The sequence below is a fragment of the Eschrichtius robustus genome, chromosome 14 (assembly GCF_028021215.1).
Source record: "Eschrichtius robustus isolate mEscRob2 chromosome 14, mEscRob2.pri, whole genome shotgun sequence".
Classification (NCBI taxonomy): Eukaryota; Metazoa; Chordata; class Mammalia; order Artiodactyla; family Eschrichtiidae; genus Eschrichtius; species Eschrichtius robustus.
This window is the reverse complement of record NC_090837.1, coordinates 965,690-988,008: the sequence shown is the minus strand read 5'-3', so window position 1 is coordinate 988,008 and position 22,319 is coordinate 965,690. Positions and strand designations below refer to the sequence as shown.

General features: G+C 61.6%; 2 protein-coding genes across 6 annotated transcripts; one reads left to right on the top strand and one right to left on the bottom strand.

Moving 5' to 3' along the window:
- Positions 1-6,272: 6,272 nt before the first annotated feature.
- On the bottom strand, positions 6,273-11,989 carry DDX51 (DEAD-box helicase 51). 3 transcript variants are annotated; one of them, XM_068562375.1, is made up of 15 exons: positions 11,649-11,989; positions 11,410-11,561; positions 10,233-10,383; positions 9,779-9,924; positions 9,621-9,692; positions 9,419-9,525; positions 9,148-9,256; positions 8,912-9,057; positions 8,567-8,765; positions 8,374-8,489; positions 8,177-8,293; positions 7,887-7,988; positions 7,710-7,773; positions 7,476-7,610; positions 6,273-7,239 (listed from the first exon to the last, which is right to left on the bottom strand). In XM_068562375.1, the coding sequence occupies exons 1-15, from the start codon at positions 11,965-11,967 to the stop codon at positions 7,213-7,215; spliced, it is 1,962 nt and encodes a 653-aa protein (XP_068418476.1). In that variant the 5' UTR covers positions 11,968-11,989; the 3' UTR covers positions 6,273-7,212. The 3 variants fall into 3 exon arrangements, with proteins under 3 accessions (XP_068418476.1, XP_068418478.1, XP_068418475.1); XM_068562377.1 differs by having other exon boundaries at positions 7,716-7,773; XM_068562374.1 differs by having other exon boundaries at positions 11,410-11,989.
- A 55-nt stretch (positions 11,990-12,044) lies between these two features.
- NOC4L (nucleolar complex associated 4 homolog) lies at positions 12,045-19,163 on the top strand. 3 transcript variants are annotated; one of them, XM_068562379.1, is made up of 15 exons: positions 12,045-12,237; positions 12,566-12,686; positions 13,167-13,273; positions 13,570-13,677; positions 13,843-13,992; positions 14,073-14,172; positions 14,261-14,295; positions 14,616-14,666; positions 14,749-14,860; positions 15,021-15,081; positions 15,216-15,326; positions 15,491-15,651; positions 15,741-15,823; positions 16,111-16,224; positions 18,887-19,163. In XM_068562379.1, the coding sequence occupies exons 1-15, from the start codon at positions 12,121-12,123 to the stop codon at positions 18,962-18,964; spliced, it is 1,509 nt and encodes a 502-aa protein (XP_068418480.1). In that variant the 5' UTR covers positions 12,045-12,120; the 3' UTR covers positions 18,965-19,163. The 3 variants fall into 3 exon arrangements, with proteins under 3 accessions (XP_068418480.1, XP_068418481.1, XP_068418479.1); XM_068562380.1 differs by having other exon boundaries at positions 12,046-12,237; positions 18,840-19,163; XM_068562378.1 differs by lacking the exon at positions 18,887-19,163 and adding an exon at positions 16,313-17,725 and having other exon boundaries at positions 12,046-12,237.
- Positions 19,164-22,319: the final 3,156 nt, after the last annotated feature.

The following is a 22,319-nucleotide window of genomic DNA, read 5'->3' as shown; positions in this document are numbered from 1 at the left end:
GTCCTTCTGGGGTTTTGTGGAGGCTCCATTGCATGGGCCGGATTGATTATTACCTCAGTGCCTACCCCTTCTCTGCTCCCCAGAGGATGGGGGGGGGGGGGAGGTGAGGCTGAAGGTTCCAAGCGTCTGATCATAGTTTGGTCTTTCTGGTGACCAACCCCCAGCCAGGAGCCCACCAAGAGTCACCTCACTGGAACAAAAGACCCTCCTGGCACCCCTGCCACTCAGGGTATTCCAAGGGTTCTAGGAGCTCTGTGTCAGGAGCTGGGGGCAGAGACCAATATACAATATATATTTCTTATCATTTCACAGTAAAGAATTGTCAGAGGGCTTCCCTGGTGGCACAGTGGTTAAAAATCCGCCTGCCAATGCAGGGGACACGGGTTCGATCCCTGGTCCGAGAAGATCCCACATGCCGCAGAGCAACTAAGCCCGTGCACCACAGCTACTGAGCCTGCGCGCCTAGAGCCCGTGCTCCACAACAAGAGAAGCCACCACAATGAGAAGCCCGCACACTGCAACAAAGAGTAATCCCCACTCAACGCAACTGGAGAAAGCCCACGCGCAGCAACGGAGACCCAACGCAGCCAAAAATGAAAATAAATAAAATAAATTTATTTTTTTAAAAAATTGTCAGAACTCCATAGCAAGAAAATAACTCAAGAAAATAACTCATTTTGGGAACTTCCCTGGTGGCAAAGTGGTTAAGACTCTGTACTCCCAATGCAGGCGGCCCGGGTTCAATCCCTGGTCAGGGAACTAGATCCCACACGCGTGCCTCAACTTAGAGTTTGCATGCCTCAACTTAAGAGTTTGCGTGCCACAACTAAGGAGCCGGCGAACTGCGACTAAGGAGCCCATGAGCTGCAACTAAGGAACCCACCTGCTGCAAGTAAAGCGTGGTGCAACCAAATATTTTTTTTTTTTACAAAAGAAAGAAGACTCATTTTTAAAAGTGGACAAAAGATCTGAACAGACACTTCACCAAATAAGCTCTAAGAATGGCAAATAAGCACATGAAAAGATGTCAGTATCCTTTCATTAGGGAAATACAAATTAAAACCACAAGGAGGGGCTTCCCTGGTGGCGCAGCGGTTGAGAATCTGCCTGCCAATGCAGGGGACACGGATTCGAGACCTGGTCTGGGAAGATCCCACATGCCGCGGAGCAACTAGGCCTGTGAGCCACAACTACTGAGCCTGTGCTCTGCAGTAAGAGAGGCCGCGGTAGTGAGAGGCCCGCGCATCGCGATGAAGAGTGGCCCCCGCTTGCCGCAACTAGAGAAAGCCCTTGCACAGAAACGAAGACCCAACACAGCCATAAATAAATAAATAAATAAATATTAAAAAAAAAAAAAACCACAAGGAGATACAAGGACACACCTATTAAGATGGCTAAAAAATGAAGACCTTGGCTAGTGAGGGTGTGGAGCAGCCTGTTACCACGCTCTGTTGGTAGGCACGCCAAAGAGTAAAGCCCCTTTGGAAACAGCTTGGCAGTTTCTTATATATTTTACTTAAACAATCATTTACTCTCTGACCCAGCAATCTCACTTCTCACAGTTTACACAGAAGTGAAAACACACATCCACATAATAACCTGTATGCAAATGTTTATAGCAGCTTTATTCGTAATCTCCCCAAACTGGAAGCAACCGAGTCATTCAACTGGCAAATGGAGAAGCAAACCATGGCCCCTCCGGACGATGACATGGCACTCAGGTAGCAGGACCAGGCTGCTGGTGCTCAGACGGCAGGGGGAATCTCAAATGTATTGTGCAAAAGAGGCCAGACACAAAAGGCTGCATACTCTATGATTTCACTTATATGACATCCTGGAGACGCAAAACTATAGGGTCAGACTATAGCTCAGGGGTCTCAGGGGTGGGATGGGGACGGGGGTGGGGGAAGGACTGACCTCAAAAGAGCCATTGGGGATTTGGGGGGTGATGGAAATGTCCTGTTCTTGATTGCGTTGGTGGTTACATGACCACAGGCCTTTGTCAACACTCATAAAACTATACATCAAAAAGGGTGATTTGGGGGACTTCCCTGGTGGCGCGGTGGTTAAGAATCCGCCTGCCAATGCAGGGGACACGGGTTCGAACCCTGGTCCGGGAAGACCCCACATGCCGTGGAGCAACTAAGCCCGTGTGCCACAACTACTGAGCCTGCGCTCTAGGGCCCGTGAGCCACAACTACCGAGCCACGTGCTGCAACTACTGAAGCCTGCGCGCCTAGAGCCTGTGCTCCGCAACAAGAGAGGCCACCGCAAGGAGAAGCCCGCGTGCAGCAATAAAGACCCAGTGCAGCCAGAAAAAAAAAGGGGGGTGGTGATTTTTACTGAATGCAAATTATTTAAAAATTTTTTTAATTTAAAACATTTTGAATTTTATTTTTTGGCCGAGCTGTGTGGCACGCGGAATCTTAGTTCTCCAACCATGGATCGAACCCGTGTCCCCTGCAGTGGAAGCATGGAGTCCTAACTACTGGACTGCCAGGGAGGTCCCCTGTATGCAAATTCTACTGCAGTTTTTAAAAACTTAATGGGAGAGTAAACAGTACATTTGAGAACTAGTGACAGAGAGGTCTGGCCTACTGCAACACAAAGAACAGGAAGAAAGATGTGTGGAGAGACAGATGGCAGAGGGGTGAGAGGTCTAATGTCGGAGTTGAGTTCCAGAAGAGAATGCGTGACAGGTAATATCTGAGGACTTTCGAGAACCGGCTTACGGTACCAATCCAGAGATTCAGGAAAGCCAGAAGGTCTCAAACAGGATAAAGAAAAGATTCCCCGCAGACACATTTAGGCCAACGGTAAACTCGGGAGGCAAGGAGAGGTCACAGGAGTGGAGGGAACACACAGATCACCTGCAGAAGGACAGTTAGACCAATGGCTAACTTCTCAGTGGTAACTATGGAAACTGGAGAGTTCTTCCGAGGGTTGGGCTAAACACAGGCTCCGTGGGGTGCCGTGCGGATGGCTTCAGGGGAGCCGCCTCTTCAGGGTGTCCCTCCACCCACTGTGCCCGCCCGCCGTGGGCACAAGTCTGAGGACAGGACGCTCTCAGGCAGGCTGGGGGCAGGGATGCAGCGGCTTCCAGGTGGCAGCTTCTGCTTTGTGTCTCAGCACGACCTGGAGGACCCATCCTTCCTTCCAGCTGAGAGAGCGCTGGACGTAGATTTTGGCAACAGACCTCACAGAGCTCAGAAAGGGACCAAAGGATCGAGTGACGTTTCGACAACAAAGCTCTTTCTGGTGCCATCAGTTTATTTATGGGAATGGGATTTTTTCAGTGTTTTGATTTATAAATTGGAAAAATAATAAGAATAGAGTTGACGCTGAGCCTTGTGGACATAGGAACTGAAGAAAACAGATTAGCCCTCTTCATCTATTAAATTTTACTTTTTATATTTAGTACTTATTTACCATAACTGTAATACACTTGTGTCATTTTGTATACATTTATTTATTTATTTATTTATTATTTTTGCTGTGTTGGGTCTTCATTTCTGTGCGAGGGCTTTCTCTAGTTGTGGCAAGTGGGGGCCACTCTTCATCGCGGTGCGCGGGCCTCTCACCATCGCGGCCTCTATTGTTGCGGAGCACAGGCTCCAGACACACAGGCTCAGTAGCTGTGGCTCATGGGCTCAGTTGCTCAGCGGCATGTGGGATCTTCCCAGACCAGGGCTCGAACCCGTGTCCCCTGCATTGGCAGGCAGATTCTCAACCACTGCGCCACCAGGGAAGCCCCCACTTGTGTCATTTTGATTACTTGCATACCAATAATAATTGTACTGATTTCTCAATCCAGAAGATTATTTTTGAACACTTAGAGCCTTGTGGTCAATTCTGGAGCACATTTCTATTGCAGAGACGCATGATCGGTGATCTATAAAATAATTCCAAGCATAAAATACATTAGATCTGTGGGGGGGATGGAGCGGGAATAGGGATTCACAGAGAGGAGTGTGGGGTGATGGCCAGCGTCCAGTCGTAGATGGAGTATTGGATGGTACCTGACAGTCCCCTTATTTGCCTTTTCATGCCTGGCTCTGTCGTGATGCTCTGGGGGTGCGGGTTCGCAGACACGGCACATGTGTCCAGAGCTGCGGCTGTGGCCTCGCCATCCTCCTCCTCTGTCTCTTATACCAGAAGGCGTAGATATGCCCGGGGGAGGAGAAGCTGGCAGGCCACAGCACCCCCTTCACACACGTGACAGGGAACGCTCCCAGGAGCACTGGTGGGCGCATTCTAGACTGCTCTTCGGCAGGAGGGAGCCTTCGCTGCACCAGAGAATGGCACCTCCCCTCCAGCCTTCGGAGAGGCAGCACCTGGGGCTTTCCTGGGTGACGAGACCTGCGGGTGCCTCGCTCCCCATCCTTGCCCCGCGTGCCCAGGGGGGCGAGGGCGGCAGAATGGTTACACCAAGGCCACGCTGTCATCTGCGTGCCTCGGTGCTCGTGGGCCGGCCTGGCCGAAGGATCCCCCCAGGAGGGCCGAACAACCAGCCCAGGGCCGTCGGACGACCAGCACAGCTGCTGGACCAGTGGGTCCCTGCCCGGCCCTGCTCGGTCCTAACCCTGCTCAGTTTTGACCCTGCTCAGTCCTAACCCTGCTCAGTCCTAACCCTGCTCAGTTCTAACCCTCGGGGGGGATGCCGTTCCGGGGCCTGAGGTCCCCCTGGAGGCTTTGCGAGCTCAGTTCCTGCCAGCACAGGGCATCTGTGCCCACCCTGCTGTGCGGTGGCAGCAGGAATGCCGGCGAGGCTGGTCTGCCACGTTCGCACCCCCTTCACTCTTTCCTTCTTTTTCCTCCCAGTTTTATTGAGATGTAATTGACATACAGCACTGTATACGTTTAAGGTGTGCAGCGTCATGATCTGACTTGCACATCATGGAGTGATTATCACGGTAAGTTTAGTGAACGTCCGTCATCTCACACAGATGGAACATTAAATAATAGAAAAAAAATGTTTTCCGTGTGGTGAGAACTCAGGATTTACTCTTAACAGCTCTCATACACGTCATGTATAACCTACAGCAGTGTTTATTATATTTGTCATGTTGTACATTACATTCCTAGTACTTATTTATCTAATAAAGGGAAGTTTGTACCTTTTGACCGTCTTATCCAATCCCCCTGCTTCTGGTAATGACAAACCTGATCTCTTTTTCTATGAGTTTGTTTTGCAGTATGATTGATTGATAGGCTTACACGCTGTTAATTCCTGCTACTTCACTCTCCTCTGAAGTCTTCTTCTTTTCCAGATAAATGCCCAGCGAGTCGCTGTTGAAACCCAACAGCAAAGTGACCTGCACACCGCAGCCTGCCTTGAAGACACTACTACCGCCCGTCTCCCACATGCCCAAGGCGCTAGAGACCCAGCAGGTGGAGGGTAGGCCCTGTATCTCCAAGTTCAAAGTGAAGGGCTAAAGCAGGCAATGTCGTTTCCGCCTGGTGGTCACTTTGCTACTCCCGAGGCCCCCCCCCCAGTCCCTTAGAAGTGAGGGCGCAGGAAGGCTCGGGACAGGCCACAGCCGAGGTGCTTCGGTTCGGTCTCCCTCGGCAGCAGACAGCGCCTGTGGGCCCCCGCGTGAGTGCCTGCATGCTCCCGGCCCCCCGCCTCCACTTGAACCTCTTCCCAGAACTTGTGGGCAGGCTCGGGGCCACTGCACACGCTGCAGGTTCTCTCCTGTCCCCACGCGCCTGGCCACTCCGCAATACTCAGTAAAGGTTAACATTGGAATTCTTTGTCCTGTTGGCATTTATCAATATTACAAAACTTCAAAAGGCTCAGCTGTTGTCTTTAGTCACCCGCCTGGGCCTCTTCCCGTCTTCTGGCACAAGCGTGACTGAATGTAAAGAAAAAGGCAGGCTGAGGAGGCAATCTGGTATTTCCAGCAATCCTATCACCTAGGGGCACGTGTGTGTTCACTATTCTTTTTTATTTATTTAAAAAAAATAATTTACTTAGTTTTGGCTGCGTTGGGTCTTCATTGCTGCACGCGGGCTTTCTCTAGTCGCGGAGAGTGGGGGCTACTCTTCATTGCAGTGCGCGGGCTTGTCATTGCGGTGGCTTCTCTTGTTGCGGAGCACGGACTCTAGGCATGCAGGATTCAGTAGCTGTGGCACGCGGGCTCAGTAGTTGTGGCGCACGGGCTTCGTTGCTCCGCGGCATGTGGGATCTTCCTGGGCCAGGGCTCCAACCCGTGTCCCCTGCATTGGTGGGCGGATTCCTAACCACTGCGTCACCAGGGAAGAAGTCCATATTTGTTTTTAAACAAACAGATGCTTTATTGAGATACAATCCACGGACCGGTAAGCTGCCTCTCAGAGGCCGTGCATGGCTGTGCCATCCCCCCGGGTCCCGTGCGAAGCCTGGACTGAAATGTGAGTAGGTTCGGTACGCAGAGTGCGTTTACAGCCCCGAGAGGTCCGGGCTGGTGCGACCCGAGCCCTGGTCCGCGTGCGCTCCCGTAAGCTGCCCACTCCGCCCCATGACGTCCACTCGGGCGACAGCGAGCACACGGGACGCCAGGACTCATGGGCGGTTATTCTGCCGACACGAGGAGCCGCGGTTCATTCCCATTAAGGCTCTGTCAACACGTGAGTTTTGGAAACGAGGCTTTCTCAGAGACGGCGGTCAGCGCTCTGAAGGCTGTTTCCTGGACGCTTGTCTTACACGCGCGGTGACTAATCGTGAAGTCCAGCCGCAATGACCACGCAGCGCATCCTCCGGTCTCTGCGACGCCTCGCGGGGGACGGCTACTTAGCGGCCGGTGGTTCACCCCGACAGCGAGGGACCCAGGGCCACCTCTCCCACGCAGGGTGGTGGCTCACGCTGTTAGAAAACCTGAATTCCTGAAGGTACCTCAAGGCTGATCCCCGACTTACAGCCTAATGCATGGCAGATGCCACGCCGTCAGTTCTGGGGGAGTGTAAACAGTTTCGCTGGAGCCTTGTTTCCAGAAAGACCACCCGACGGGGCTGACCTCGTGCCCCCTGGAAGGTCTCAGGCCTGGGCCAGAGCCGTGTGTCCAGGGGGCCGGGCCCAGGGCAGCGGCGCGCTTGGGGACCGAGGCTCTCTCAGCTGAGGAAGCCCCGTCTCCTGCTCGTGCGTCTGGCAACCAGTGCTCAGGGTGTTTCCGGAAAGGAGGCGGCCCCCCCGCCAGGAGGGGAGGAGCCCTCGCCGCTGTCCCGAGCCCCGGCCTAGGCTGCCTTCTGCTTCCGCTCCTCCTGCAGCAGGGGGGGTGGGGGTGGGGGTGGGTAGGGGCATGGGGGTTGGCAGGCGCCGCCCTCCCCTCACTCCCTGCAGCTGGCCCTGCCCTCCACCCCCGAGGGCAGAGACGCCCCACGCCGGCTCCCGCTCAGAAAGCGAGTGCGGCGCCGGGACCCTCCGGGCCGCGGGCCTCGCCTGCCCGTCTCCTCCCTCCACCTCGGTCGTCCCGGGACGAGCCCCCGCGGCGCCTCACCCTGACGGCGCTCTCCAGCTGGGACAGGGCCTCCTGGTACCGCGGGGCCAGCGGCTGCAGGAGCTCACTGGGGGCGTCGTGGCGCTCCAGCCCGGGCACCCCGCCTTCCCTGAGCATCCGGACAAACCTCCTCTCCTGCACGGAAGGAGCACGTGAGGGGAAGACGCTCCCGCCCCGCCGGGGCCCCCAGGGCGAGCCCGCGCCCCACCACCTGCTGAGACCACACAGGCTGACCTGCACCTTGAGGAGCAGCGTGAAGGCCTGTCCGGATTTTCCGGCGCGGGCGGTTCTTCCAACCCTGAAACGGAGCACAGCCCCCTCCAGAGCGGTGGCCCCCAGCCCCTGAGGGCTGTTGGGACCAGGCTTTCTCCCCAGGCCACCCCCTCCCCAGACCCAGGGCCAGTCCCGCACCGGTGCACGTAGGTCCGCAGGTACTGGGGGGCGTCATAGTTCACCACCAGCTGCACGCCCTGCACGTCGATGCCGCGGGCCGTGGCGTCGGTGCTGATGAGGCTGGCGGGACACGAGGGGTTGCGGGCCCTGCCTGAGGCCGGGAGCGGGGACACACGCCCCTTCCCGCCCTGCTGGGGACGCCGCCACGGAGCTGGGGAGGGCCCGAGGCGCCCTTCAGGACCCCAGGCTGACGCGGCGCGAGCGCCCTCCCTGGAGCAGGACCCCGGCCCGTCTCCCCAGGTACTCACAGCTGGATCTTCCCCTGCTGAAACCGCTTCAAGATCCGCTTCCTGGAGCCAGGCCCGTAGCGGGAGGAGAACTCGGCCACGCGCACGCCCCCGAAAGCCTGGACCAGCAGGAACAGCCTGGGCGGGAGAGGCCGGAGCCGGTGGGCGGGGGGAACCACCTCCTCTCCCCTCCGGCCCCCGCACCGTGCCGGCCTCACCTGTGGGAGTTCTCGCGGGAGTTGGTGAAACACAGAACCCGTGAGAGATTCATCTCCAGGATCAGGTGCAGGACGACCAAGGGCTTGAGGCGGAGGCTGCAGGGCACGTAGCGATGCTGCGGGGGACGGCGCGGGGTTGGCCACGGCCCGGTGCCTAGACGCGCCCCACCCCCCCTCCAAGCGCCCTGCTCACCGTGAGCCCCGCAGGGAAGGTGTACTTCCCACCCGAGTCCCCGTCCCCGTCCACATCGGCGTCTCTGGGGCCCCCGTGCACCGACCCCGTGGAAAAGAGCCGGGGCCGGTAGAGGCCGAGCTGCTGCAGCTTTTCAGGGTTCTGGGTCAGCGTGGCCGAGAAGAGTAGTTTCTGCAGTGGCATCTGGGGGCAGCAGACGCTGAAAGGGGAGGGAACGCTGGGAAAGCAGCACAGCCCAACCAGCCCACCCCAGCCTGGCGGGAGAGCGTCTCAGACGGGGGACAGCGGAGGGGACCAGCTCAGGGCGGCCCCACTGGGCGCAGAGCAGAGTGCAGGGCCTGGTACCTGGCTGCAGTCACAGCCCGGGGCTGTGTTCTCTGGAGCAGAGCAAAGGGGTCCCTAGTGCCCTCACTGGGAAAGGCCGCGGCCAGCACCCGCGGCAGCCAGGACTGGTGCATGCTGTCTATCACGCGGTCGGCCTCGTCGATGACCTGCGGGGCGGGGGGGGGGGTGGGGTGGGGGTGGGGGGGCAGGTCAGCCTCGGGTCTGGGCCCGGGCCTCCCTCCGTGTGGGCAACCTACCAGGAAGCGGAGGTGCTGGAGGCTGAATCCTGGGGTCTGCTCGACGTGGTCCACGAGGCGGCCAGGGGTGGCCACCACGATGTCTGCCAGGCAGCGGAAGCCGTCTGCTCTGCGGAGCAGAGAGTGGCTCAGGAGGGCCGCCCGCACTGACGCCCCCGACGTGGGGACCCTGTGGACGGCAGCGCTCCGCTCCCCGGGGCCAGATGGCTACGACGCGGCTGCACAGAGTGGGCCCGCCTCTCGGAGGCGCCCACAGACCGGAGGGACCTACGTGTCCTGCACGAGGCTCTCCTGCTCCTTGGCCAGCGACTTCTGCCCGGTGAGCAGGGCGACCCGAAGAGGAGTGGCGTCTGCGTAGACGCTGAACACGTTGCTCACCTGGAGGAGGAGCAGCCATCACCAGCGTGACCTGAGGCCCCACGCCGCAGTGACGAAGACCCTGGGTCTGACCTCCAGGCGTGGGGTCCACGTACCTGCTGGGCCAGCTCCTTGGTCGGCAGCACAACCAGGGCACGAACCTGGCACACGGCTCGCCGCAGCAGGGCCTGCGGGGGGAGGACCGCCACCTGTGTCAGCAGGGCCGCTCCCTGCCTGCAGACCCGCCTGGAGGGCGAGGGCTCCCTACGCTCACCTGCACCACGGGGATGACGAAGGCCAGGGTCTTCCCACTGCCCGTTGGGGCAGAAACACAGAGGTCGCTAGGCCGGTAGCCGCCTCGGCTTACCAGAAACCCGTTGGCTGTGCTCTCCAGGAGAGCGGGAATCACTGCTGCCTGCACTGGACAAGGAACGGCGAGACGCACGTCACGTCGGTGCAGGGACACCCAGTGCTAGCACAGGCACCGGAGACGGCCGCCTCCCTGTCTGTGACCTCTGGGCTGGGCTCTCGCTCAAGGTCAGCACCGGAGCCTCCCGGAGCGCTGAGGGTCTGAAGGTGCTGAGGCCAAGACCACACCTGCCACTGGACGTGTGCACAGGCTGCCTGTGTGGGCAGCTGCTGAGCGATGGCCTTGCGTGGCTCTGGGAGAAGATGCTGGAAGGAAACCCTGCTCCCACCCCCACCCCACCTGCGCAGGGCAGGGGCACCTGGAAAGTAGGACGAGATGCCCTGAGCCCGCAGCCTCTTCTGCAGGTCCGGGTGGACTTCCGGGATATCCTCGATAGACACCAGGCCTTCGGTGACATTCTTTCCAACGCAGCTTGGCTCAGCCAGCCACGCTGGCAGGAAAGGCTGGACCTACCACAAAGGGAAAGAGAAAGAGACGAGGTGAATACTCCAAAACCCGCCAGGCCAGCAGAGCAAGGCCCCAGAAGCCAAGCACTCAAAACACTCAAGCTGAAAAGGCTGCAAGAAAGAGGCAAGCTTTCTAGCTTCTCCTGGACCGCCCACGTCTCACTCTCCGTGAAGCCTTTAGAGGGCGTGAAAAATACCTACCGGAAAGCGCCACTCCCTGAGCCAAACCACCCAGGGGCTCACCTTCGCACCTAATAACACCCGTACTCCAATGACATCTGTGCTCCAGACTACACCCGCAAGGTGCCCGTGACCTGGCACTCTCCTGCCCGCGCTTTTGTTTGCTATCACTGGCTCTGCACCAACCATACAAACCCTCTGTCGTTTTACACACCAAGCTCATTGCTACCTCGGGGCCTTTGCCCCAACTCGGCCCTCTCCCTGGCACACACTTCCCTGCCCCCACCCCACCTTAACCAGGCTGATCCCTGTCTTCTGATTCCAACTCAGAGTGGATCTCCCCAAGGGCCCTGTGCCCAGCCTCTCTTATTCTTCGTGATGAGGCTCACCCTCCACACATCCTTTAGCTCACGTATTCGACTACTGAAATCTCTTATGCTAACGTGAATCTGCAACTCGCCCAGGAACCTGGTAGACCTGGTTGGATCTCCCATTTTGTTTGCTAGATTGGTGAGCACGCTAGATTAGAAGCTCCTTAAATGTGCACCAAGGAAGCGAAGCTGTTTAGAGAGATCTCTGTGACAGCAGCACGGAAACCGAATCAACCCGCTAATTTCGGGAAAAAAAGAGGACTCTTAAAATTGAAAGTAGAAGTGCCGACTTCGCACAAGATTCAAACCGTAAACAAGGCTGCTAAGACATCAACAGTTGGCCGGCTCAGGTGTTCACTCACCGAGCACAAACCATACACCCACCAGGCGCAAGCACCGTCCTCCAAGCCGTCCCACGAACACAAGCCGCGGTAACGACAGCCACCCCAGCGCTGCAGCCTCCCCCCGGGCCGCTCACCTTCGGCGCCTTGCTCCTCCCGAAGCCCCCGAGCACCAGGGCGTGGGCTGGGGGACCAGGGGCCTCTTCGGGGGGCGGTCCGCCCTGGCCCTCCGGCGACCCCGCGGCTTCGGCTCCCACGCTGTTCCCCGCCGGCGCCTCCTCTCTGCTCTCTGCGCGGCAGAAGCGGGGGCGGGGCGGCGCGTCAGCCCCACGCGGTCCCGAGTCCCAGTGCCCCGCCCCACCCCGCGAGGCCCCACCTGCGCCCGCGTCCTCATCCTCGTCGTCCGCCTTCCGCCGCTTGCAGGGAGGTGCGTGCGGGCTCCCCGGCGCCCCGCCGCTCTTGCGCCTCCGCGTTCTGCGCGGCCGCCGTCGCCGCTTCCCCGCCGCCTGCGCTGTCTGCGCGGCCTCCGCAGGCTCCGAGGGCTCTTGCTGCGGCGGCTGCTTCTGCAGCTGCCGCTCTCGGGCCCGGCACCGCAGCCGCTCTAGCAGCGCGCGAGCCCGGCCGTCCGCCTCGGCCTCGGCCTCCGCGCCGGCCGCCTCGGGGCCCGAGTACCGCGCGACGTGGAAGAGCGCCATGCCGGCCGCCGCGCGCCACTGCGGCCCGGCGCGCCGCGATGACGGCCGGGCGGGGGCGCTGACGTCATCAGGCGCCGGCGGTGACGTCAGTGGCGCGCCGGGCGGCGGAGCCGGGGGGCGGCTGGTTTGGTCTCTGCCGCGTGGGGCGGCGGCATGGAACGGGAAGCCGGCCCTGGGGGCGCGCGCCGGGCGCTGGGCCGCCTGGTGGAGGCGGTGCTGGCAAACCGAGGCAAGGCCAACGCCGTGTTCGACATCCTGGCCGTGCTGCAGGTGGGGGCCCGTGGGGAGCGGCGGGGGTCGCGGCCGGGTCCCGGGGTTGGAGACCAGAATGGGGGCCTTCTCGGGCTCGGGCGAGATGGGGCTTGGGTTCGGATGCGGGCAGATGATTGCAAAGCGGAGTTCAGGACTATACTGGGGGTCTTCTCCAATCTCGCAGGGCTTCCAGGTGGGAGGATCTGGTGCGGGGTTTGGCAGAGGTGGGATGGGAGGGTCACGCGGGCTCAGGGGTGGGGTGGGATGGGGCTGGGGTCCTGGTCGGGAAAGGGGGCAGGGGCCACAGCTTCAGGCGGGGCACCGCGCGACCGGCATCTCCCCGCAGTCTGAGGATCGGGAGGAGATCCAGGAAGCGGTGCGCGCATGCAGCCGACTTTTCGGGGCCCTGCTGGCCCGCGGAGAGCTGTTTGTGGGCCAGCTGCCCTCTGAGGAGATGGTCATGGCAGGTCAGTGTCCAGGAGGGCCTGGTCTCTGATAAGGTTAGAGGGGGATCTTGCTAACATGGGATGAGGCCCCCCCCAAAACTCCATCATAGGCCATGCGGGTCGGTGGGATCGGGAGATTGTGTTTGGGAGAAGGGGTGGGTAATAGGGACGTTGAAGCCAGGTGTAAGGAAAGGTTGGGTGGGGTGTGACTGCTTGTTTTGTGTGTCTTGTGGGATCTGATGTTGCGTATCGTTGACTGTGAATTCCGTGGAAGTTTAGAGTTACGTGTCTCAGTCCTTGGCACGTCTGGGTCTTGGGGTGAAAGGAGAGAGGATCCTGCCTGGGGGAACGTGCTGGTCTTGCCCCAGGTCTGGAGCCGCAGTGACTCGTTTTCACTCATTCCTCGGCGGGGCTGAGTAGAGGGCAGGGGGAGGGTGGGGCTGGGTCCCGTCTGGCGTGTGCGGGCATCGGTGTGGGCTGACCGCCCTGCCCCACCTGCAGGGTCCCGGGGGGCCACTCGCAAGTACAGGGTGTGGATGCGACACCGGTACCACAGCTGCTGCAACCGCCTGGGGGAGCTCTTGGCTCGCTCCTCCTTTCAGGTCAAGGTGAGTCTGGGCGGCTGGCCTTGCTTGCCCGCGCAGCCCGACCCCAGGCTCTCCGCACAGCAGGGGTCTGCGAGGGGTCTGGGGCCGTGGCTGCAGGTGCCGGTCCAGGTGAGGGTGCTGTCTCTTTCTGTGGTTGGTTCCTCTGGGTGTGGCTGTGTCCGTCCGGCCTCCTGATTCTCACAGGAGCTTTATTTTGCGGGTATTCAGGCCTGAGGGCCGGGGGAGCTCTGTGGGCCTGTCTGCAGGGGTGACGTGTGGCGGGAGCCTTGCGGTCCCTTTGCCACTCCTCTTTCTAGGAGCTGGCCCTCAGCACGCTCATGAAGTTCGTGCAGCTGGAGGGCGAGCACCCCCTGGAGAAGCCCAAGTGGGAAGGCAACTACCTGTTCCCCCACCAGCTCTTCAAGGTGAGGCCCCGGCTGCCCACTTGGGGGTCGCCCCGGCTGCCCGTGGGTTGTGGGGTTTGGGGGGACTCTCGCAGCCCCCCCCAGACTCTGCTGTGTGAGCTGCACGCCTGGGCCACTTGTCCTGGGGGTCAGAGGCGCTCACTGCCTTGTTCCCTGTCCCCGCAGTCGGTGGTAGGAGGCCTGCTCTCTGCAGACGAGGACCACTCCCTGCTGCTTTGTCAGTTCCGGGAGTACCTGGAACACGACGACATCCGCTACCACACGATGCAGGCCGCCGCGGACACCGTGGCCCGGGCCACTGATGGGCGCCCTGAGGTGAGCCGCCTGGGTCCGGGGAGGGTGGAGGGGGGTGGTGGGCACGCGGCGTCCGGGCGCTCAGGCCCCATCTGTGGCAGGTGCCCCTCACTTTTTGGAACAACGCCTTCACGCTGCTGTCCTCCGTGAGCCTGCCCCGCCAGGAGCGCGCCCCCTCCAGCTTCTACGTGAAGCACGCGGGTAAGCGCCGGGGCTGGGAGGGTGGGAGGGCGGGAGAGCAGGGGCCTGGCCTGCTCCCGTGTCGGGTGACCCCTCGCTTTATTTGCAGAGCTCTCGGACAAGTGGAAGGTCGTGCATCTGAGGGTGAGACGCCCTGGGTGGGTGGTGGTTTCCCCGGGAATCCCCCGGTCCTGGGCCAGCGCCCCCTGCCTGGCCTTGTCAGCCACCGGGGTCACAGGAGGCCCCGAGGGCCCAGGCACGGTTCCCGGAGGTCAGAGGCAGCCTGCCCAGACCTCCTTGGGGCTGAGTGTCGTTGCCGGGGTGGCTGTGAACACAGGGCCTGTGGCCGAGAGGGAGGTGTTCTCTCGCTGGGGTTTCCTAGGCCCTGGCCCCCTACCGGAGGCAGGAGGAGGGTGGGCAGATCGGGAGCGTGGGGGACGTCCACCCCTGCTGCTTCCCCGCAGGAGCACAGGAAGGCCTTCCAGCAGATGTGGCTCCGCTTCCTCAAGCACCAGGTAGGGGTGGGGGAGGGACCCCGGGGCTGGGCTCCAGCGAGCGGGGCGGGCCGCACCCGACCTGACCTGCTGCTTCTGGCAGCTGCCTCTCCGCATCTGCAAGAAGGTGCTGGTGATCACGCACGACTCCATCCTGCCCCACCTGGCACAGCCCAGCCTCATGATCGACTTCCTCGCCCGCGCCTGTGACCTCGGTGAGCAGGGGCCGCCTGGCGGGCCCGGAGCCGGAGCGGGACTGGGGTGCGGAGGGGTGCTCTGCAGCCCCGGGCCAGGCAGCCGGCGGGGCTGTGACCAGCGTCCCGGGGCCGGGCTGTGCCGTTGGTTTGGGCTCCACGGCTGCGCGTCTGTCTGCAGGTGGAGCCGTCAGCCTCCTGGCTTTGAACGGACTTTTCATCCTGATTCATAAGCACAACCTGTGAGTGTCCGCCTCGGGGTCTGAGGGCTTTTCAGCTTTGCCCGTTCATCCCTGACTTGGGCCGGGGTTCCTGATGTGTTCTGTTTGTGGCTCTACCCCAACACGTGCTCCGTCACTCCCCTCACCCCCCGCAGGGAGTACCCTGATTTCTACCGGAAGCTGTATGGCCTGCTCGACCCGTCTGTCTTCCACGTCAAGTACCGGGCCCGCTTCTTCCACCTGGCCGACCTCTTCCTGTCGTCCTCGTGAGTGGGGGCGGGGCTGGGGACACCTGGCCTGGCTCAGAGCTGCGGGGCTGCGACTGCAGGCCAGGACGGGGAGCTGGGGGCTGGCACGGAGGGGTGGAGTCTTACGCATCACCACCACCCCACCCCCCCCACCCCCCCCCCCCCCCCCCCCGCCTCCCCAGGCATCTGCCGGCCTACCTGGTGGCCGCCTTCACCAAGCGCCTGGCCCGCCTGGCCCTGACGGCACCCCCCGAGGCCCTGCTCACGGTCCTGCCCTTCATCTGCAACCTGCTGCGCAGACACCCAGCCTGCCGCGTCCTCGTGCACCGCCCCAGGGGCCCTGGTGAGTGCGGCCGGAGCCCCTGCGAGGCCTGGCCAAGAGCCCAACACGTGGGCGCAGGTGGCAGACCGGAGCCTGGGTCTTGTTCCTAGAGCTGGACGCCGACCCCTATGACCCCCGAGAGGAGGACCCCGCCCAGAGCCGAGCCCTGGAGAGCTCCCTGTGGGAGCTGCAGGTGAGGGCGCCCTGTCTCCTGGTCACTCCCTGGGCTTCCTGGAGCCGCCCCACCTGGGCGCTCCCCCTCGGCCACCCACCCAGCCCCACCTGCACGCCCCTGCCAGCATCTCTACCAGGTCCCCAAGGATCCCACCTTGCTCTGTCACTTCGGTCACCTAGGGGAGCCTTTGCGTCCGTCTGTCCCATCCTTGGCCTGCAGAGGCGGTGGGATGTTCCCCTGCTCAGTGATTCCTGTGCCCCTCGCTTTGCCCACGAGGGGCGGTGACATCCCACATGCCCCTCCAGGCCCTCCAGCGGCATTACCACCCCGAGGTGTCCAAGGCCGCCAGCGCCGTTAACCAGGCGTTGTCCGAGGCCGAGGTCAGCATTGCGCCGCTTCTGGAGCTCACCGCCTTCCAGGTGAGGCTGTGAGGCGGGCCGGGGGGCTGGGGCGGTGAGGGCCATGCAGCACGGGGCGCCCGACCGGCCGCCTGTCCCCGCCCCGCAGATCTTCGAGCGGGAGCTGGAGAAGAAGGGGCCCGAGCCGGTGCCGCTGGAGTTCATCCCGGCCCACGGCCTGCTGGGCCGGCGGGCCGACCTCTGTGCCCAGCACTTCACGCTGAGCTGACCCTGCACGCCCTGCTGCCCCCGACGGGTGGTCTCGTGGGAAAGCCGCTGGGGGCGCTGGTGGGCGGGGGTCTCGGGAGGCGCAGGTCCTTCACCTGTGCCCCTGGGGTGCCCTCCCGTCCACCCGCCGCCCCTCCACCCGCCCCCCTGCTGCTGGCCTCGCCGGAGGGTGCTGCCCGGGGGCCCTCCCTTCCCTGCGGCCTGGTGGGGAGGGGCGAGGTGGGGTATGGGGGGCGCTGCAGGGCAGCCCCTGCTTCCGGGGCCTCAGTTACAAGCGCGCCGGGTCGTGGCTTCTGTCGGCCCCCGCGATTCCCCCCCAGACGCGCCAGGCCCTCTGCATCGCCGTGCTTCCTGACACGGGACGGGCCTCGCTTCCGCCAGGGCAGCCGCAAGAGCCTCTCTGCTGCAGTTAGACTGTGACGTGGGGGTGTCGGGGGGGCTCTGTGCCCCGGTCAGTCTCAGTGGGGAGCGCAGGGAGGGGTACAAGCTCGCTGTGCCCGGCCAGGCCCTACTGAGGTCACCTTTGTCCCCAGAAGCGCAGTGAGTCCGGGGGTGAGCGCCTGCCCCAGCGCGGGGGTTACAGGCGGGCCGGCCCGTCCCTCCACCCCCTGCGCGGAGTGGGCCGGCAGCCCCGTTGTGTTTGCAGGGTTATCTTTTCGAGGTTTCTTTTCTACCAAAGGTGCCGGGTTTTCTGTCTCTGGTGGTGATCCCGTTTCCTTTAAAAAACCCACTCGCTCTGGCACACGCCTGGCGCCAGCCCACACTTGGCAGGGGCTGACGGGGGCACGGGGGTGGGGCAGCCCACAGGGAGATACCTTGCTGCCCTCCGCCGCCTCCTGTCTGTGCCCCGTTCCTGGCCACACCCCGCCCCTCCCCCCGGGCAGCGGGGTGGGAGCTCGTGGCGGGCACCCTGGGAGTCCCAGCAGGGAAGGGTTCCGCCAATCTGGTGTCCAGGTACCCCCGCCGGCCTGGGGTCCCAGCGCGCCCTGCTGGCAGCAGCGCACCACGTGGCCCCGCTGCCCTTCAGCCGTCTTCCCACGAGCAACAGGGGATGCTCGTTACTGACCTGGAAACCGCCTGGTCCCTGGGGCGCAGGGCTTGCCCGGAGCGGGGGCGGGGGGTGGGCGGTCTTGAGAGAGCCGGGCCATCTGGCACCAGGAGTGTCCAGTGGGCCAGAGGCCGCCGTGGCCTTGTGTGGGGATGCCAGGGGGCAGTGCTGGACGGCCTGAGGCCTCCCGCTTTTCTTGAAAAATACCATTATGTGAAAAAAATTACAGACTACAAAACACTTGAACAGGTTCTCGTGGTCGTGTCTGGACTCGGCGTCCTGTGCTCCCGGAGGTCCTTGCTGTGGCCCATAGCCACTCTGGTCCCTGGGCAGCTGCGCTCTGCCGTGTTTGACCTCCGGCAGGTCCCCATTTCCTGTCCTCTGGCCCTGGTTGGCCGTGGGGGAAGAGCGGTGAGAGTGCCCTTCCCAGCGGCTGTGAGGTTGGCTGAGAGGCTGCGTGGTGGGTTGGAAGCGAGAACTGAACGGGGGCTGGGGCACCGCTGGGGCTCTGCCTGTCCTTCAGGAGCCCGAGGGGTGGCCGGGACAGCCTCCGGGGCACATGGGTCTGACTGCAGGGCTCCTGGCTCCAGAGGAGGTACGAGCTCAGACTTTCAAGGGCTTTGGAACCACCTGGGATCAAATAAGATGTCTACGTGGGCAGGCGGAGGGAAGGGCCTCGGGCAGGTGTACAGGAGGGTGGAGGAAATAGCGGCTCCCTGGTCTGTACCAGGAGACCATCCTGAGCTGCTTGTGAGCGACCCACCTCTGAGCCCAGAGACGAGAATGCAGGCACTTAGAAAGAGTAAACGTTTATATGTTTAAAAAGAAAAAAAGGCACCAGTGAATCCGCTGCTGGCAGCTTCACGGCTCCGATGGCTCTCTCGGAGGAGGAAGGGGAAGCCAGCTGCCTTTTGCTTAACTGAAGCTCTGCCCCAGTTTCTTTGTCGTTTGTAAATTACAAAAGCAGCATGAGCCGAACTAGGAACTCAAGTGAAAGGGTGGGCCTGTGAGGAGACGTGGAAGCCCGCTCGGTCCCCAGTCCCGTAACCCACCCTCCCCTCTGCCGCCACTTGGTCGCCCACACAGACCCTCATGCTGCCCGTGCCGGGGGAGCGGCCAGGTACACCTGCCCAACGCCTCCCTCCACCTGCCCACGTAGATGTTTTGTTTGTGGCACTGGGGACGCTGTCGTTTCCTAGGTCCAGTTTTTACAGACTGCTTAAAAAAAAATTTCAGACACAGAATGAATACCTTTTTAGCGTGAGTATGCCCCATTTGATATTTGAGATGCACTAAATTTTAAAAGTTGAAGTGAAATCCACAAAACATAAAGCTAACCACTGTAAATTGCATGATTCAGGGACTTCCCTGGTGGCGCAGTGGTTAAGAATCTGCCTGCCAACGCAGGGGACACGGGTTCGAGCCCTGATCCGGGAAGATCCCACATGCCACGGAGCAACTGAGCCCGTGCGCCACAACTACTGAGCCTGTGCTCTAGAGCCCCGCGAGCCACAACTACTGAGCCTGCGCTCCTAGAGCCCGTGCTCCACAACAAGAGAAGCCACCACAATGAGAAGCCCACGCACCGCAACGAAGAGTAGCCCCCGCTCACCTCAACTAGAGAAAAGCCTGCGCGCAGCAACGAAGACCCAGTGCAGCCAAAAATAAAATACATTTATAAAAATGCATGATTCAGTGGCATTTGTGCATTCATGACGTGACCACTGCCTATATCTCGTTCTAGAACTTCCCATCGACCCTGAATGGGGCGATGTGTATCCTGACCTCTCCTGCTTCAAGATGAGGCCCATGGGAAGGCGTCTGGAGGCCAGAAGTCCCCACAGGCCTGCTCGGGGCCCCATAGAGTGGTCTCTGCCATCCTCTCCCTCTAAGGCCGGGTGGCCACTCGGAGCCGGGCCAGCCCCAGGCCTCCGGCAGGAATCGGAAACCTGAGTGGACGCGCAGAGCCAGGCCCCTCGGGTGGCGGCGCCTGGGCTGGGGTCTGTAGGAGGGAGGTCCACGCACTCTGCGCTGCCAGCCTGCCATGCCCGCCCCCGGGAGTCTGGCGTCTGGTGGGGGATTTAACCTGGTTGAAATTGAGGGCTGGCCTTTGTCCGGCTCCAGGAGGGACCCGAGACCCCGGGCGTCCTGATGGGAGCGCCGTCTGCGGGGCCGCGGCCCGTCAGAGTCCCCGATGCGGTCACGGCGGGGCTTTGGGCTGAGTGGCATCCGCTCCCCCTCCGAGGGGCCGGACACTGGGGGCAGCCACGCGGGTCCCACAGCCCCGGTGAAAACGGGACGCCGAGGCGGGGAGCCCCCGGCTGGCAGCACCCCGTGCGTGTGCTGTCACACGTCAGGGCCCACGGGGAAGACACCGGATGCTCGTGGCCGGGGATCTCCTGGGTCTGTCCTGCGCCCTTCCCTTGGCTGAGGCTACTTCACGCCCCTTCCCTGCAGTGAAGCAGGACCGTGAGAACAGAGCCCTGAGGGGGCTCGGGTAGTCCTCCCGGGGGGTTGTCCAACCCGAGGGGATCTCAGGGACCTTGGACTTGGAGTCGGGGTCAGGGTGGGGATGGTCTTGAGTGTGCATGATGTTGGAGGGCCCCTGAGAAAGAGGGTTCCTGCACCTGCCACCCCACCAAGCAGTATGGGGGTTGATACCCCGCTATGATGTGGGTCCGGAGCAGGGCGGGAGGCACCTCCAGAGAAGAAAGGTTGGCGGACGGCCTTGGACAGGGCATCCAGGATCCCCAGGGGCAGCAGGGCAGGCAGGAGCCTCACGGTGGGGAGGAGGGGACTGGCGGCCTCCTGTGTGGTCTCCAACCGGACGGACGGGAAGACGGGTCTCTCGGGGTGCCAGCGAGGGGGACCGCCAAGTCCTTCCCAAGTGGCTTGAGTCCAGGCTCCTCGCAGGGAGCCCTGCCGTGGGTGTGCCTGCCCAGCCGGCCTGGGCCCTCCCTCCCCGCCTCACTCGCTCAGGGTGACTGTGGTTTCCTTGCTGCCAGTCTCAGGGCAGCCTGCCCTCCCCCTGACTCAAACGCTGCTTCTCTGTTCCCGGCACATACACCTCCGTCCCGACACCACCGGAGAAAGGGGGGACCTTGACCAACAGAGACCTCATTTCTGCTGCATCCGGAGCCGGAGCTTGAAGTAGAATTTCAATCCCGCGGCAAAAACACAGGGGCGCGGTGTTTCCTGCATGACCCGTGGTCCTGCCTCTCAAGTTACTGAGACCCAGTGAGCCAGGGACACGGGGGACCCCTTCCTGCATCTGCGGCGGGCCCCCGCTGACTGCCCCGCTGCACGATGCCAGGGCTCCAGGGCTGTCGGGTCCAGAGTTTCAGAAAAGCCTGGAGGGAGGGCGGGGGTGGCCCATTGTCGGGGTGGTTGCCTGCTGTGTGCCCGGGGCACCGTCCCCTGTTCCTGCTGCACAAACAGGCCAGCCCTGTCTCTGGAGCAAAACTCTCCCTGTCTGTCCCTCTGTCCCTCTGTCTCCCTGTCTGTCTCTCCCTCTCCCTGTCTGTCTCTCTGTCTCCCTCCAGGAGATGAATGGGGCTGTTGGATGATTAAGTCATAGTCACACGCGTAATGAGGAATGTGTCACGAGACGTGGAGAACCCTCTCCAGCGATAGGAATGCTCAAGCATTTAATTGGCATTTAGCAAACAAGCTGCAGAGAACTGGATGTCAGAGGGGTATCTCCTGAAACCTCAGTCAGGGCGTAGACCTTGGGGAATGTGCACCCACCCCCTCAGGGCTTTCCCGCTGGGCTGGGGGCACGGGGTGGGGGGCAGCAGCTGGCCCCATGGCACTGATCCGCCCTCCTCCATTGGGCATCGGCGGTTAACGGAAGCCGCCCGGGGCCCCACCCCTGCTCCCAGCTGATCATGGCCCGGTGAGGTCACGGCCTCGGTGCCCACCGGCTGGTGCTCCGCTCTGCGCTCGGGAAAGTTGCCCGGCCCCTCCAGGCCTCAGTCCTCTCACCCACAAAGTGGGCGGTTGGCTGCGTAGGAAATCAGTCCAAAACTTAGAGGCATGAAGCTACTACAACGTCGATTTCGCTCATGAGTCTGCAGCCTGCGCAGGGCTTGGGGGGGACAGCTGGTCTCTCCTCTCCTCGGCAGGAGCTGGGGCGGCTGGAACGTCGGGGCTGAGCTCCCCTGAGGTCTGGGCTGTTCTGGGGTCAGAGCCGGAGCCATTGAGGTCGTTAAGTACGGCGTGTCAGAGGTCAGACGAGGCCTGGACCACTGACATTGCTTGAGGCTTAAAGGCCTGCCAAGACTGACGTGCCAAAATAGGGCAAAATTGTTCTTCACCACACAATTCATTTGTGCTCATTATAAAAACTTCAGTTATTATAGAAATAGACATAGGTGGGAAGGGAAAGCTGCGTCTGGAGAACCTGTGAGGCTCTGAAATGATCAAGGAGATTCCCAGGAGACTGCTCTGGGAGATGGGCACTGCCCGGGGCGGGCCGGCCACGAGGCTTCTGGAAAGCCCAGAGGGTGGCGAGGGGCAGCAGCTCACCTCTGCTGTAGAAAGCCGCCAGGACGCGCGGACATGAACGCTGTGTGCCTATAAAGCTCTCTACAAAGTCAGGGGGTCAGATCCGGCCTGCAGGCCACAGCCTGCCCACCCCTGGTCTAGCGACCTTCCTGGTCTATCTGTCTGTCTCTGGGTCTTCGTTGGTGGACATGACCAAGAGTTATGCAAACAGATCTTGTCCACGGAATGAACTTGGTCTGTAGGAGGGCCAGTGGTGTCCCCTCCGCAAGTGGAAGGGGGCCAGCTTTGCATCAGTTTGGGGGATTCACTTCAGTTCTCCCGATAGGCCTGCTCT